This window comes from Mesoplodon densirostris, chromosome 6 (genome assembly GCF_025265405.1).
Source record: "Mesoplodon densirostris isolate mMesDen1 chromosome 6, mMesDen1 primary haplotype, whole genome shotgun sequence".
NCBI classification, from domain to species: domain Eukaryota; kingdom Metazoa; phylum Chordata; class Mammalia; order Artiodactyla; family Ziphiidae; genus Mesoplodon; species Mesoplodon densirostris.
In genome coordinates, this window is record NC_082666.1 from 3,230,970 (window position 1) to 3,247,110 (window position 16,141).

Genomic DNA, 16,141 nt, shown 5'->3' on the forward strand with positions numbered 1-16,141 from the left:
GAACTGTGTGGTGGCAGCTGGGAGGCGTGGAGCCACCTGGGCAGGTATCTAGGTGGGGCCCTGGGTGGCCAAGGCTGCCTGGCTGCCTCTTCTGGGCATGACTTCGTTCACCCTAGGAGGGCTCCCCGATACCTCCCCGGTCGCTGGAAGTGCCTCCTGTGGAACCCTAACCCAGCCCGGAAGCGGGGCTGCTCTTCAAGCTTACTCTGCGGGGTGCAGGGCTGAGGGCAGGCCCTGCCTGTGCGAGGCCGGCTGGAGAGAAGGAAGCAGTCAGCAAGAGGCTCTGAGCGCCCACGTGGGTGGAGCGCCCATCCCCAAAGCGGGGAGTGGGCACCCAGCTGGTTCCCACCCCACCTCTGCCGCTCTGTTTGTGGGTGTCGCCGGGAGCCCAGAGGATCGGAGAAAGTGGGTCTGGGGGTCCATGTGACCTACTCCCCCAGAGGCTCCTGTCCTTGGCCTCTGATATCGGCCCCCCTTCCCACCTGGCACGTCTCACCTGTCGGTACAGGTAGACCAGCCATTTCTCAGTGTGTCCCGTTTTCCCTTGCAGCTGGCGTTGAGGGGGCCGGCTGGCCCGATGGGTCTTACTGGGAGACCCGGCCCCATGGTAAGTAATCATGGGGGAGCCTGGGGGAGCCTGGGGGGCTGGGGTGCCTTCCCTTCCCCCCCACCAGCCCATCATGCTCCCGGCTTATCCAAGTCAGAGCACACTTTACATCACTGGGACCTTGGGGCAGGAGGGGCCTGGGCAGGTGGGGCCTGTTGTGCCCTGGGGGTGGGAAGCCCTCCCACTTGCACCGGCTACGACTTTACCTCGTGACCCCAGCGGCTCCAAGCCTCTTTCTTTTGAGGCTGCCATCCCTCTTTTTAGTCGAGACCACCTCAGTGTGGGGCAGACCCCAATTCCAGCCCCCTGCCCGGCCCCTGCTGCACGAGCCTCGGGCAGCCAGGCACTCTCGAGGCAGTGAAGGGGGCCCCTGGGGGTGTGCGTGGCCATTGAAGCTTTCAAGGAGCCGGAGGATTGAAGTGCACGGTGCCCCCATCCCCATTCCCCATGTGGGGTGGGCTTGGCCCCTGGCCCCAGGTCTGCGTCGGTGCCCTCCCAGCATCTGGGGATCTTGCCCTGCAATGGGCGAGGATGTCCACACACGGCCCTGGGCTACGGGCTGTGACAGACCGTGGTCAGATCCATCCTGGAGAGAAGCGAGCGTGTTCTGAGCTCGTGGCCCTCGTGCGCGCCACTGTCCAGGATTTCCCTCAGACCTGGGAAGAGATGCAAACAAGGAAAAGTTACTGCTTGTCCCTCGGGTTCTGTCCAAGGCAGCCGGCCGGGCTCTGTGGGAGCCCTGCCCACGGGCCAGTCCTGTGTCCCTTCTGCTTCCCGGCCCTTCCCCAGTCACCCCTACAGCCTGTACCTGCCGGGCATCCCCTAACCAGACGTGTCTCTCCAGGGCCCTCCCGGGAGCGGAGGTCTGAAGGGCGAGCCGGGAGACATGGGGCCTCAGGTACGTACCCCCCTCACCTTCCTCCGTCTGAAGGGGCGCCCCCCCGGAAGGCGGTGCCCCCGATGCTGCATTTCGTCAAGGAAGTAGCAGGAGTTGCCATCACCCGATGCAAAGCTGGATGCAGAACAGCAGTGGTGTCTGCAGCAGGGGACCGAGCTGGCTGTTTTCGGTCCCCGCCCTCACTCAGGGCAGTGGGTCCTGCACCCTGTCCTGCTGTTGCCCACGTGCTGGCAGCTGGGACAGTAGCCACGGGCCAGGTGGACGAGCACGGGGAGCAGACTTTGCTTTTTCCCTCTGAAAAACAGACACGCTACTGACCTTTGTCCTCTGATTCCCGACAGGGTCCCCGGGGTTTGCAGGGCCCACCTGGCCCGTCAGGAAAGCCTGGAAGAAGGGTGAGTCGTTCTCAGCGACGGCGGCTGGGCCATGGATGGGGCGGGAATCTGCGGTGCGTTTGCCCCGATCATGCTGCGTCTTGCCGGCTAGGCTTGGCCCAGCTGCTCCCAGCCCTTCAGAGGGCGTGTCTGTGTCCAAGGCTGGGTGGGTCCCGTTCCACGGGGGCAGCGAGCTCCCCCCGCCCCTGCCCCCAGCCTGTGTCCCGAGCATGTGAACGTAGTTTAACAAACATGTTCAATGAAAGCAATTTCCCAGGCTCTTTGGGAGCAAGTATGGAAAAGACAAAATGATCAGGGGTCCTTTCTCTGGGGGCAGCTTCATTTCTCCAGAAATGGCTTTGGTTTGGGGGAAATGGCCGGCTGGCTGCTCGGGCCCCCTGCACCTTACCTGTGCTCCTAGACTCCTGGATTCTCTGTTTGGGTTTTAATTTTAGTGGATGGAACTGCTTTGCTTCCATATGACCGTGGCTACTGACAGAGAACGTGCATTTATAACTTAATATAAATTAATGAACACCATCCAGGCGAGCTCGGGAAATCCTAATTAACCCACATCAGACTCTAACCAGTGGATCTTTTCATCGAGTGAATCTTTCTACTGAATGAAAATATTACTCGTCCTTGTGTTGTATTTATACCTAGATGAACCCCTGCAAGGAATGGTGGGTGGCCACTGAGCTGCCAGTTCCTGCTTTAGCTGCAAAGTATACAAGGCAAAAATGAATAATTCCTTAGTGGTTACAGGGCCTCTGTCCCGGGAGTTAATTGTAGTGACAAGGCGAGTGATGGAGTGATCAGCATTCAGGCACGGCTGTCTCATGCTGGCCCCTCAAGGCTGCAGGTTCACAGATCGTGGAGGGGACCCAGGCATGAGGCAGAGGGGTGCACGGATGATTCTAAAAGGACCACTGATGCCGGAATTCAGTGGTTCTTGGTAGACAGTGAGGTGGCTTATCTTGGATCTGGTTCTGAAAAGCATTTTATTTCTTTGAGGGTCTTTTGTATCTCTGTAAACACTTATTGTCAAGTTTCAGTGGAAATGGTTTCTCGGTCAGGGCGAGGTGAAAACTGAAAAGGGAAAGATGCCAGCGATGGTTCGTAGGGTGACTCGTGGCAGGGACCACTGGCATCGGGGCCGTGGATATGCATGTGCTGGAGGAATGAGGCTGGAGAGGAGGGGACGGTGGGAGGGGCTCAAGGCCGCGTGGCGGGCTGTCCCTTTAGTTCTTTGTGCAGCGCGGAGCCTGTCAGCATGAGAGAAGCATCCGGCCGTTTGTCCGCAGTGTCTTGCAGTGAAATCCTGTCAACTCTTCTGACAAATTCCTCTTGATTTCTGGAAGCGTTTGGAAATTTGAGGAGAGGCTCCCGGTCGGCCCCTCTGTGCACGGGGTCGTGTCTGAGTTCCGCCTGGAGCTGCATTGCTCGGGTGCATGTTCCGAGATGGCTTTTCATCCCTGGCGGTTCCTTGTAACCTTTCACCTGGTGTGCGCAGGCCGCTTCCTGGTGGTCCCCCCAGACCCTAGCCACTTTCATGCTGCCCTCCCTGTCCTGGTTGTGCTGTGAGACCTTTCTGCCTGTCGGGGTAGCCCCAGTGCCCCTGGCGAGGCCTCTTGGATCAGGCACGTGTGGCCTGGAGAGGAGGTGCTGTTGATCCAGGCCAGGGCTTTACGCTCAGCTGCCTGACGTTCCTTCTCAGCGAGTGGACATCTGCCTTGGTCCCCGCCCCCATCTAGGTGGCCTCACGCCTGGCAGGCTCTCCTGGGGGACTGCGGCCTTTATTGGGGACCCTGGTAGTTCCAGGCCCTGTCCTCCAGCCCCAGGTGGAGACCGTGGGCCTGCTGCCCTGGCTGGAAGGAATGGCCGTGGGAGTGTCCCCCGGGCATGGAGGGTCGAGCTCACAGTCCAGACCCTGCCTGGGGGCGGCTGCATGGCCTTCGAGAACCAGCCCACCCCTCTGGGCCTCACTTTCCTCCCCCTCCATCGCACTAACCAGATGCTTTCTCTCGCCCTGTGGCTCTCTGGGCTTTTCCTTGATGTCAGCTGGTGGACAGGACATGTGCAGATGTCAGGGGCGGGCTCTCTCCTGGGTTGTGAAGCGGGTCCCACGGACCCACACGGCCCCTCGGTCGCCCCCCATCACACCGTCTCCTGCATACCACGTCCTCACCAACACAGAGGGGCAAGCGCATTAGCCCCGCCCCAAGGTTCAGGATGGCGAGGCTCGGAAAGACCAGAACCTGCGTACGGCAGCCAGGGCTCCGGACTGGGGTCCTCTGGGCCAGCCTGCCTCCCGGGGCTGTGGAAACCCCTGCTTGACGTCACAGGAAGCCTCTGCTCAGAGGTCTCGGTAAGCCGGCCACTCCTTGGTACTGACAGTTTGCCCCGCTCCGTTCCAGGGGCGAGCTGGTAGTGACGGAGCAAGAGGGATGCCTGGACAGACTGGCCCCAAGGTAGGTGCTGCTCCCGCCTCCTGGTGCCCGGTCCTCGGTCAGCATCACCACGGCATCAGCACGTGCTTATGTGACGGATGTGGTTATGACGACACGTGGTGACTCGGACATCTGCTCTCATCCGGGGGTGGGACCTGGGGGGTTGGAAGGTTCAGTTTGGATCAGCTCCTCTGGCACGTTGACGCAAAGGCAGGGGTTGGTGGGGAGAATTTCATGGGTCTCTCACAAGTCCGCAGGGCAGGAAGTCCTCTTGCCTAGATTTGGGGTGTCTGAGCTCTTCGGAGTTGCAGGGAGCGAGGAGACTGCGCGTGGGTGACCGTGGAGCTGAGGCGTGTGCGTGTGCCCCGGGGGCGGCCGCTGGAGCCCAGGGAAGCCCCACCCCTCCCGGCTGCGGAGGTTCAGTGCGCCCATCCCTCTGTCCCCGAATCTGGGATGAAACTCCCGCTGTTCTTGGTCCACCTTCCTCCTCGGCCCTGGAAGCGTTTGTCCAACCAAACCCGTACAAGGTGCTGGAGGAAGTGCTGACTTTCTCCAGCGAGGGGCCCACAGTGGGGACAGCAGCTGTTCTCAGGGGTCCCCAAACCCACCCCGGGGCACTGCACCTGCTCCCCCAGTAACTGGCGTGGATCGGCCCTCGGGGGATCCTGTGGGTGCTGAGCGAACAAGCGGCCCTGGTTTTCAGGGACGTGCGGTGACAGAGGAGAAGATTCCTGAATCTGTCCCGGTAGATTATGGTCTTCTTTCAACAACAAAAGTATTCAAGCCTGAGCTAGCCTTCTCTTGGCTTCAATCCCACATGGCTTGCAACACCCATGAGGCGGGGAGCTGGACTCCGGGAGGCCACCTGGGTGGCAGACGGAGGGCTGGCCGGGGAGCTGGGGTGCCCGAGGGTGGGCGGAGCTGGGTCATCTGCCAGATGGGTAGGCGCACCTGCTGTGTGCGGGGGGCACTCTGAGCCCCGAGGGTGTTGTGATAAGAGACACAGGCAGACAGCAGGTGCGTGCACACTCGCTCACACACACACACAAACACACACACACACCCCGGCTTTGCAGCCATCACCCCAAACACTGAGGTCTCAGGACCCTCCAGGCCGCTGTCTGTGGCTCTGGGACAGAAGTCATCTCTCTGTTTGCAGCCTTTGTTGGTGTTTTGGGGAAAAACGTTGGGAATATGGACCCAAGGCTGTGAAATATGTGATGGGGCGGCAGCCAGGGGCCCCACCGTGGGGTCCTGGGGCCCCAGGTGCACAGGCGCTATGTAGACTGTGGCCCGAGGCGGGTGGAGCAGCCACGTGGGGCCACGTGGCACGGGCTGAGCTGCCCTCTGTCCTCCTCGCAGGGTGACCGCGGCTTCGATGGCCTGGCTGGGCTGCCGGGAGAGAAGGGCCACCGGGTGAGTGTTTCCTCTCTGGGAGCTGCTGGGGGAGGTGCTGTCGGGAGGCTCTTCTGGGCAGCCTTAGGCTTCCTGGGGGGCTGGGCACTCGATTCCAAAGTGGTCGCTGATGAGCCTCATGGGACTGTGGCAGTGGACTTGGACGTGGGCGTGACATCCCTGGGGATGGAAGGTCAGCCCAAGGAGAGCCGATTTCGCATCCGCAGCTGCTGGCGAAAGAGCCAGTGGCCCCCTCGAGGGGATGAGGCAGGGAACGTGGAGCTCCCGTGGGAAACCCACTGTTAAGGGGCCCAACACACCTTCAGGAGGCCCAGTGGGACCCGAGGACCCTTCTCACCATTAAAGGGGCGACTCCAGGAGGTGGGCTGGTCCCACGTGCCCGCCCCGCGGACGGGGGTCAGGGTGCACGCTGCAGCTGGGGGCCCGCCTGTCATCTCGCCCGGTCCCACGTGTCCCCATGAGATGCTCTTTGCAGCCCTTACCTGCTTTCTTTGATGTAGATGGTGCCTCTTTCATGTTTTGGCATATCCTGGGCATGCAGGCACACGCACGTGTGCACGTGAACACACATGCACACACACACATGCTGTTGATTTTGTCATAAGGGTCACCCATCATGTCTCTGCCGCCCTGAGAAGTGGCTCTTGCGCCTTAGCCAAAGCTTCTTCGCCCACGTTCTCCGACACTCATGGGGAAACCGGAGGGAAGGGTCCGTCTGTGGGACTGACAGATGAGCACGTATTGAGCACCGATGGTGTGCAAGGCCTGAAGCTGCAGGGGTATCAGGTGGACCAGCGCTGACCTTCACCGTCCAGAGTGGTGGCCCTTTCAGGGGGCGGTGCGGGGCTGGGGTGTGCCCCTACTTCACATGGAGAGGACAGTAGGGTGCAGCTCAGACCCTGCCTCGGTGTCCTGGGGTGCCCGCCGGTCCCTGGGTGCCGGTCCAGCCAACCCTCCTCCAGGACACTGAGTCCCGGGGTGAGAGTCCTGCCAGCCAGCTTTGCAGCCCATCATGCCAGGAGGCCCTGTCTCCAAAGGGGTCCTCTGTGACTCTGGGAAAGTCTTGGGAGGGGGTTGGGATTTTCAGTCTCAGAAGCAGAGAAAGACGAAATGGGGGGCTTGAGACGGCCGTGCGTGCGTGTCTGCCCGCCTGCCTAACGCTGACCCTGCTTGGCTCCCCAGGGCGACCCTGGTCCGTCCGGCCCTCCGGGACCTCCAGGGGAAGACGGAGAAAGGGTACGTATCCTGCTGTGTGGGGGCCACACCTGCTGCCCGTCTCCTCGGTGAAAACTGCACAAGATGCTGGCAGCAGTGATCAGCACCTTCATCGGTGGGGAGGGGAGTGGATGGGGGTGGACAGACGGCCACACAGGGCTTCCTTCCTGTAGAAGCAGATCTCAGACCTTGATGTTGGGGGAGCCGATAAGCTCTGTGTCTGAGTGAGGGGCGCACAGAGGCAGCGAGTGGCAGAGCTTGGGATCTGGGGTGAGGCGTGAGGTGCAGAGAGTCCAGAAGATGACCTTCCTTGGCCCTGGAGGTGGGGACAGGGTGGTGGAAGTGTGTGGACAGACCGAGGGGCGATGATGCCGTCCAAGGTCGGGGCCCGGGCTAGGTCGGGCGCTCAGGTGGGCTCTGCCCCGAGTCCGGGTTCTGTCAGGCGCGTCGTGGTGGGGCTGCAGACTAAGCGATGTCCTTAGACGGAAGCCCAGCCCTCCTCTGGCAGAGAAGCCTGCGGGCCCTCTCCCTCCGTGCACCCCAGTCACTTAGACAATTTCTTTGGGCGTTTGGGGTATTTTGGGGACAGGTTTAGGAGCCCCAGTACCTGGGAAAGAGGGGCATGCCTGTCTTGACAGCTCCTGGGCTGGCATCATCAGGGCACTGTCTCCTGTTGGGGCCTCAGCCTGCACGGTCCACTGTAAGATGAGAGAGGGAAGAGGGGTCCCCTAGATTCTGTGCTTCTGGAATGAGGAGGTGCATGCATGTGTGTGTGTGCATGCGTGTGCAGGGCTGTGTGTGTACATGTGCACTGTGAGTGGGTATGTGTGCGTGCATTTGCAGTGTGTCTGTGTGCACGTGCCTGCACAGGGTGTGTGCACGTGTGTGGTGACGGAAGGAAGCGGAGGCAGTGCCTTGATGGAGAGAAGCGGGGTGTGGACAAGCAGCTCCTGGTCGTGCACCAGGCAAGCTAAGGCAGCTTTCCTTGTAGAGCCAGAAGGAAAAGACTCATCCTGGTTTGCTCCCCTGCTTGCGTTTAAGACGTTAGGGCCCCTTGGGGTTGGCCCAGGGCATCTGGTGATTCTCTCAGAATCCTTCCCTACACCAGTTTCTATCATTCATGTCTCTATCTACCTATCACCTATCTATCTATCTATCATCTGTCTATATCTATTTATCTCTATCATCTATCTATCTATGATCTATCTACCTATTATCTATTTATCAAGCTAGCTACCTACCTATTTATCTATCCTCTACCTATTTATTTATCTATTATCTATATATCATCTATCTCTCTCTCTTGCTGTCTTTCTACCTTTCTACCTTTCTACCATCTGTCTCTGTCTAGTTTCTGCCATTCTATTTTTCGTCTGTATCTTTACCTATCAGGTAACCATTGATTTTTTTCTGCCCGGCTTTCCCCTCATTGGGGCTGTGGTTTGTGAGCCCCAAACCTCGCCTTTTACCTGCAGCCTTTGGGAGTGGGGACACTCTGGCTTTTCCTGCTGGCACAGGGACTAGTAACTGGCGTATGCTGAAGCAGCCCCAGGCCAAAGAATCCTGCACGGATGAAGGAAAAATTGTCTCGTGTCCAGGATTTATGGCTTATCCCTAAAATCCTGCCTCTTTTCTCCCCCATAGGGTGATGATGGAGAAGTTGGGCCCAGAGGGCTGCCTGGGGAGCCTGTAAGTCCACTGACTGGGTGGGATTCTGTATCTCCTCCTTGATGCTCTGGCCAGAATCAGGGATCGACTCAGAGCATAGATTAGAGAGGGGCTCAGCCTTGAGACACACAGATCTGGGGATCTCCCAGGAAAGGAGCGGGTGAGGTGGGCAGACAGTGCTGAGTCAGCTTGAGCCTTTGCCAGGGAGGAAGCCCCGGCCCCTGAAGATCATGGTTGGGACTCCAGGTACAGACGTGGTGGGTGTCCTGGATCCATGATGGTGGGTGCCCAGGGTCCACCATGTTGGGTGTCCAGGGTCCACGATGGTGGGTGTCCAGGGTCGGTCTATGATGGTGGGTGTCCAGGGTCCATTAGGGTGGTGTCCAGGGTCCATGATGGTGGGTGTCCAGGGTCCATGATGGTGGGAGTCCTGGGTCCTTCATGGTGGGTGTTCACGGTCCATGATGGTGAGTGTCCAGGATCCATGATGGTGGGTGTCCAGGGTCCACGATGGTGGGTGTCCTGGGTCCATGATGGTGTGTGTCCAGGGTCCATGATGGTGGGTGTCCTGGGTCCATCAGGGTAGGTGTCCAGGGGCAGTCACTTGACCTGCCACACTTTCTGATGGCTACATTTTCCAAATAAAGAGTCCTCCAGTAGGGCGCCCCTACCTGGGCCTCCAAAAGCTCTTTTCCCTAAGCTGACTTCTATTTAAGACCAGAGCAAATTTCCTCAGTGACAGAAGGCCATTAATTCCTTTTCACTTACTGTTACTTTTCAAACATCTCATTTTTGTTACCCACGCCAACGTGGCCACACACACCTGGGGCCGTTAACTGAGGAGAAACCTTGCAGGCGCTGCAGGAGGAGAGCCCGCCCGGGCCGGCGTCTGCACCTCCGCTTGGGATTAAATTACACACTAGGTGTCTGGTTAGCCATAATGGGGATTCATCAACACAGCTCCCCCCTTAACACGGGTCTAGGCGATGCCTTCTGGGTTATTAACTTCTGAAAACCATTTATGTGACTAGGTATTAAAAGAAGGAAGGGAACATTTAAGTGGCAATGAACGTGGGAAAGGTTTCTCTTCTAGTGCATCTGAGAAGTTTCTATCAAAATTAAAGGCACTCGAAATTGCGGTGCCTTGAAAGGCTCTGTAGTTCTCCAGCTGACAGGGAGGGAGGGAGCCGTCCGGATGTGTGTCCTTCCCATGGCAGGTAGTGACCGCTCTGTGGCCCCTCCCCCTGTGCGTGGGGCTATTCCCATACACACGCCCCTCCCGGCCAGGGAGGGGGTACTGAGCCCCTATCCGTTCTAGCCACCCCTGCCTCTGGTTCCGAGAGCCCAGGTGGAGAGCTGGGCTGCGGTGAGGAGTTGAGGCAGAGGAGAAGGGGGAGCTGAGTTGGCCACACTCCCCGGGAGACCTGCCTCGGCAGCAGAGGCTCTGGGCAGCGGGGTCGCTGAGGGAGGCTGGGGACAGGGCGGGGGCTGGGGTTCCTGCCGAGCCTGAACCTTCCTCGCTCTTTCCTCTCGCAGGGGCCTCGTGGTCTGCTGGGGCCGAAGGGGCCCCCAGGCCCTCCTGGACCTCCTGTAAGTCCTTCGCGTGTCTGGCCCATCCCTGCCCTCGAGATCCGCACCCCCCCCCCGCCCCGCTTGTGGTCCGCTCGGGCCTGCCGGCAGCTGCCCGCACTGACAGCTGTGCACGCTGCCCAGTGCTCGCACTGGGTGGCTGTGGGGCCCTGATGCTCACCCGTGGGAGGGCAGCCCGGCAGGTGTGTACTTGCGGGTGGAGGTGCAGGGTCCGCTCAGTCCTTCCCCGCACACAGCATCTGCCGTTATAAACAGTCACCGGGACGCCCATCCCCCCCCCCCCCTTGAAAACACTTCCAGTAGCATCTTGGCAGCTCCTGGAGGAAGACAGAAGCCCGTGGTTCTGGCAGGGCTCTATCCAGGGGGTGGCTTCCCCAGGGCTGGCCCCTCTGCCCAGCTGTCTGAGAACTCAGGGCTGCCCCACATGATGCTGGGGCCTGGCAGCGCCGCTAAACCCTAGCCCATCTCGGGATTTATTTGGGATCAAGCCTTTCCCCTCCCCCAAAGGATGGACATCCTCTGACATTGCGGGCAGGGACCAAGCTGTGTTGAGTGGACTTTTCCTGTTGAGCTTTGTTCATTTTCAGTCTCTCTTGTTTCAATGTCATTCATCCAGGGTGTGACGGGAATGGATGGCCAACCAGGCCCAAAAGGCAATGTGGTAAGTCTGGGGGTCCCGTGCCCCGGTCTCATAGCGGTTACCCCGGGCTCACTCCCAGCTGCTCGAGGCAGGGGAGGGGGATCCATGCCACCAAAACCAGATGGGGATGTGACGGGGAGGGTGCAGACTCTGAGCCCCGGCCCCGCGAGGTGCAGGCCTCCAGCAGGAGGGCACGTGTGAGCTCCCGGAGGCGGTGCTTGCTCCATCCAGAGCCTGACCGCGTCAGCACAGGTGTGGAGGGAAACCGCTTTCTCACTGTGCGTGGCAAGCTGGTGGTGGCCAGGTGCTGTGACAACACCCACTGAGAGAGAGAGGGGTCTTATGGGTGGGTCTCTTTTAAGGGCCGGGGAGAATTTAGCTGGCGTGATGATTTGGGAATTTTCAGCCGGATGGCATATTTTCTGGTAGATCCTGTCTCTTGTCCCTCCTGGCCAGCTGTCTGCCATGCCTGCACAGACACAGGCATGTGCTTCTGGCCCGGAGGGGCCTGGATCTGGCTCCCTGCCTGCCCCAGGGCCCCCTGCCTTCCCGTCTGGGCACGAGAGCAGATTGCACCCCCTGCTCGCCCCCCAGAGGCCCCTTCAGTGCCTCACTTGTGTTTCCTGTAGGGTCCCCAGGGAGAGCCCGGCCCCCCGGGACAACAGGGTAATCCAGGCGCCCAGGTGAGTGAGCCGGGCGGGCTTGTGGGTAGCAGGAGGTGCAGGTCTGCGGTGCCCTGGGCGTGAGCGGCCGCTGAGTGCAGCCCTGTGCTGCCAGTCAGCCCAGAGGGTGACCCAGGATGGGGTCGGCACCCAGATGAGGGAGAGGGTCGGGGGAAGAGGGACAGACGGCAGGGAGGGCTTCTGAGTCAGTCGAAAAGTTCCCTGACCTTTCCTGCTCACTCTTTTCCCTCCAGGGTCTTCCAGGCCCCCAGGGTGCAATCGGACCTCCAGGAGAAAAGGTAGGTGGGCTGAGCTGGGCATAGGGGTGCTTGCCTGTGGGGTGCGCTAGGAGCACTGGTCACCAGCTTGTGGTGTGGACCTTTGTCCGTCCGTCCTTCCCTCCTTCCCTCCCTCCCTTTCTCCCTCCCTTCTTTCTTCAGCTATGTATAAGGTTGCCAGATTTGAGAAGAAAAACAGATACGGGACGCTCAGTTAAATTTGAACTGTGTTGTCTGAAATTCCAAATTTAACTGGGCATCTCGTTTTGCTGTTGTTTGTTTTGTTTTGTTTCTTTTTGCTAAATTTGGCGACCCTAAATATATCCTTGGGACCCCGAGTCCACACGCTGGGGAGAGAACCAGAGCCAGAGTCCTTGCACAACCTGTGGCTTAGCCCCAGGTGTCCAGTGAACTCAGCACCTGGGGCGGCACCCGCAGAACGACCTCAAAGGGGCGGTTCTCAGTGCTTCATAGCCCCTGGCCGCCACCGTTTGAGAACTGCTCCTGACTTCACTTGGCGGGTGATTTTTTTCCGGTAGCAAAACTGAAGGCTCTGGAAACAGCAAAGGGTCCGCTATCTTTGGGTGCTTCCCCGTGGCTGGAAGCTTTGTAGCCAGTGGGGGCGGGTGCCTGTGAGCAACCTTTTTAAACAAATGCTCTTTGAGCAGAAATGTTGAAAAGTACCTTTGGGGGCTTGTAGAGAGGGTGGGCAGCTGAGGGGATCCCTGGGGCATCTGCTCATGGAGTCTGTGGTTCGTTCTAGGGCCCCCTGGGTAAACCAGGCCTCCCAGGAATGCCCGGCGCTGATGGACCCCCGGTGAGTACCACTGCCCACCTCACCCTTTACACCCCACCTGCCCGTGTCCACCCAGGGGTGGGCAATGGGAATCCGGACAAATGGCCCTTCCCCTCGCTCTCGAGACGGCCGTGCGTGCGTGGCCCCCGTCTCCTTTTCCAGCTCCTTCGATGAAGACCTATCCGATGGCGAGCTTGATTGCTCAGGAATTACTTACTGGGTTTTGGACACACTTTCCATAATGTGGTTCAATCAGAGGGTGGTGATTTCATGAGTAGGAACGTCCGTTATTCATGGGGGTTTGATGCTCGTGATCAGAGCCCAGCCTCATGCTTTTACGTCTACGGAGGGCGGTGCTGGGCTCCAAACAGTCGTGTGTGTCACCAGTGCTGGGTGTATTTTTAGCCAAAACGCACGGAGAAGAGGGGTGTGAACACGCAGCTGTGGAGCTAAGTAGCTGCTGCCTAGAAATAGGGAGTGAGGGACAAATCCATCTGTGGCCAAGCTGTGAGGGGGAGGGGGAGGGGTGGGGAAGTGACAAACGCTGGGTGTGGGCCTGTCTGCGTGAGCTTATCTGCACCCACCCCCCTTGTGTGAGTTGCCGGTGGGTTTTTTGTTTTTCGGTTATTTTTAGCATATCCAGTTGATGCCGAATAGAGAGCCTATTTCAGAAAATGAGATTAGCAAAATTATTTACTTCAGACACAGTTATTTTGTTGTGTTAATAACGCCATTAAAAACGAAGCAAGGAAGTTCAGTCTGTCAACCGTTAACTGGTGACTGGTAATTGGCATAGGACGATGGTGTCTTTCCATTTTCATGGCTGAGAATCCTTTGGTCCCGTGAATCACACATCACCCATTGTCCCATCTTTGTCTGAACCAGCAGATTACAATCCCATTCCTGCTTGAACTGCTTTGGGGGACTCAGTCTCCTGGACTGAGTTTGGATATGAAGAGATGAATATTTTGCAATATGTCTTTTATGTGCTTTCCTTTACATTGACACCTAATTGCATTTTCTAATGATAAAATATTTTCTTCTGGAAAATTAGGAAAATAAATACAATGACAAAATGAAAACTGCCTCTGGTCCCATGCCTATGGGTTAAACCCTGATAGCAGGTGAATGTACATCCTTCCAGTCATTTTTTTCTATTCATCTTCTGCAATATTGGGTGTCAATGGGGCATTTCCCTCAGTGCATCATGTCAGGAAGGGGGCGGTGCCTACACGGCCCCCGCTTCCCTGACCTTCCTGGTCACACCCTGGAATCCCCCTCTCTGAATTGAAACTCCAGTCACTACGGTCCCTAAAGGGTCACCAGTTTCCTTTCAGATTCTGTGGGGAAAGAGGGACCTTTAAGAGGGTTAGGGAGCCAGGAGGCTGCCTCTCCATTTCTCTTCCCCAACCAACCATCACAGTTTAAAATATGAGTCTGTGAAGGACCTGAGGGAGTGTGGTTGTGCTGGGTCAACACTGAAGATGCTCAAAGCAAAAGATAAAAAGGGAAAACATCAACACTACAGGCTGAGGGAAGCGGAGCCCTTGTCTTAGGTGAATCGGGAGGAAGCAAAAGATTTAAAAATACTCTCCTTAACAGAGGTATCACATGGTTGATCAACCTGACAGAGAGGGTTTGTTCCTTTTCCCCTTTGTGTTGCTTTGGCCTGGCTTGGGCTGAAGAAAGAAAGGAGGATAGATTTCAGAGCCTTTGAGAAGTGTGAGGGGTTTTGGGGCAGACTCGATGCTCTGGAATACATTGTGAGGTTGTTCTGGGCAGCACACAAGAAGGATGCGGGCGATGAATCATGGCTCGTGGGAATATTACAGAGCCAGGAAACATTGAATTCCAACGAATGTTCAGTGACATGAGGAAATGCTCATGATATAATAGTAAATTAAAAATACATCTTCTGATGCCAATTTTGCATGCAAACGTGCAGAGAAAATAGATTAGCTGTGCTATCACACCCTTGGCCACGGTTGCTATGAGTGGTGAGGTTATGAAGGGTTTTAATTTTCTTTTCCACTTGCCTAATTGTCTACAATGAACGTATATTACTTTATTAATCAGAAATATATCAAATAACAAATAATTTAAGCTTTATTATTTTTCCATTTGTCTACAATGAACATATATTGCTTTTTTAATCAGAAAAATATCACATATACATAATGTAAGTTTTATTACTTTTCCATTATAGAGTCTTGCTGGTTATAGAATACTGGGGAAAGGCCAGCACGTAGAAAGAAGGGTGGAAACGGCCTGGCCTTTCACGGCGGGAAAGCAGCTGCTCTGACTTGGATGTATTTCCTTTCCATCTTTTTCTGTTCAAACATTTAAAATAAATGAGCTTTGTGCTCCCCCCCAGAAAATTACTCTCATCCCCAGAAAGTTACAACTTAGAATGCATTTAAGAAGCTTGGCCTTGATTCAAACAACAGGAATCATGGCAGGGGCTTCCCTGGCGGTCCAGTGGTTAAGACTCCGTGCTTCCACTGCAGGGGGCACAGGTTCAATCCCTGGTCAGGAAACTAAGATCCCGCAGGCTGCCTGGCCTGGCCAAAGACAAACAAACAAACAAACAAACAGTAATCATGGTGACGATCAGTCCCTCTTTTTTCTCTCTTCCAAAACACTGCGATCAGGTCTATTCTTATCGCTACCATGTAAGTGAGGTCATCGTCACGTGAAGGGGTCAGCTCGCTTCCCCACATGAGTGAGGTGTGGGGTCTGCCCCCGTGTGTGTCTCTGGGGCCTGGCTTTCACCACAGCTCCTTCACAGAAAAATTCTGCGTTTGATGGAAACTGTAAAAAAGGCCCATGAAGAGCCCACATGGCAAAGGAAGCAGGACTCTCCTCCCTCCCAGCCCTCCCCAGGGCAGGATCTTCTCCTGGACACCATTTAGGTGCAGCCCTGCCATCCTGGGTTGCTGGTGCCGTGAGCCTTGCCTTGGGAAGGGGGATGACGGGCAGTGTGTCCTTTCCAGGCCCGGGCAGCTGGCGTGGTCCAACCGGTGCCTAACTGTCCTCAAGGGCTCCCTGGAGTACCCCACCCTGCAAAGGAACTTCTGCATCCTTCCCGTCACGTTGCCACTATGATAGGCTATTTGCAATGGCATCAGATCCAGTTCACGACTAATACAAATTGAAAAGAACACACACATATCATTTATTTGAGTTGATGAGCTCTGGGTCTCCACAATGCTGCTGCGTTCTACAAGTAGCGTCCTAGAACTTTAGAACAATCAAGCTGGATGAGCAGCCAACCCACCCTCTCGTTTTACACACACAAAAATGGAGGCCCAGAGAGGGCAAGTGACTTACCTAAGGTCACACAGTGGGTTGGGTGTTACCAGGAGTAGAACCAGACCGCCCTACCCTGCCCTGCCAGCATTCTCACCACACCACGTGGCCTCTCTTTACTGGAATCCTTGTGGGTAGAACTGTATTTCCAGATAATGAATACTTCTGTTTCTGTTTTTATCATCTGTGTTTGGCTCGTGAACTCAGAGGCATTGGGTCAGAAAGTCAGAGGTCAAGT

At 56.9% G+C, this 16,141-nt stretch overlaps 1 protein-coding gene across 5 annotated transcripts in view; it reads left to right on the top strand.

The window, feature by feature from the left end:
* COL5A1 (collagen type V alpha 1 chain) overlaps window positions 1-16,141 on the top strand; it is a 159,781-nt gene that overhangs the window by 83,936 nt on the left and 59,704 nt on the right. For all 5 annotated transcript variants that reach the window (XM_060102023.1, XM_060102018.1, XM_060102019.1 and 2 more), the window contains exons 14-25: window positions 551-607; window positions 1,452-1,505; window positions 1,847-1,900; window positions 4,297-4,350; window positions 5,692-5,745; window positions 6,928-6,981; window positions 8,605-8,649; window positions 10,165-10,218; window positions 10,835-10,879; window positions 11,488-11,541; window positions 11,775-11,819; window positions 12,562-12,615. In XM_060102023.1, the coding sequence (XP_059958006.1) occupies window positions 551-607; window positions 1,452-1,505; window positions 1,847-1,900; window positions 4,297-4,350; window positions 5,692-5,745; window positions 6,928-6,981; window positions 8,605-8,649; window positions 10,165-10,218; window positions 10,835-10,879; window positions 11,488-11,541; window positions 11,775-11,819; window positions 12,562-12,615 (624 nt within the window). The remainder of the gene's footprint in view (window positions 1-550; window positions 608-1,451; window positions 1,506-1,846; window positions 1,901-4,296; window positions 4,351-5,691; window positions 5,746-6,927; window positions 6,982-8,604; window positions 8,650-10,164; window positions 10,219-10,834; window positions 10,880-11,487; window positions 11,542-11,774; window positions 11,820-12,561; window positions 12,616-16,141) is intronic.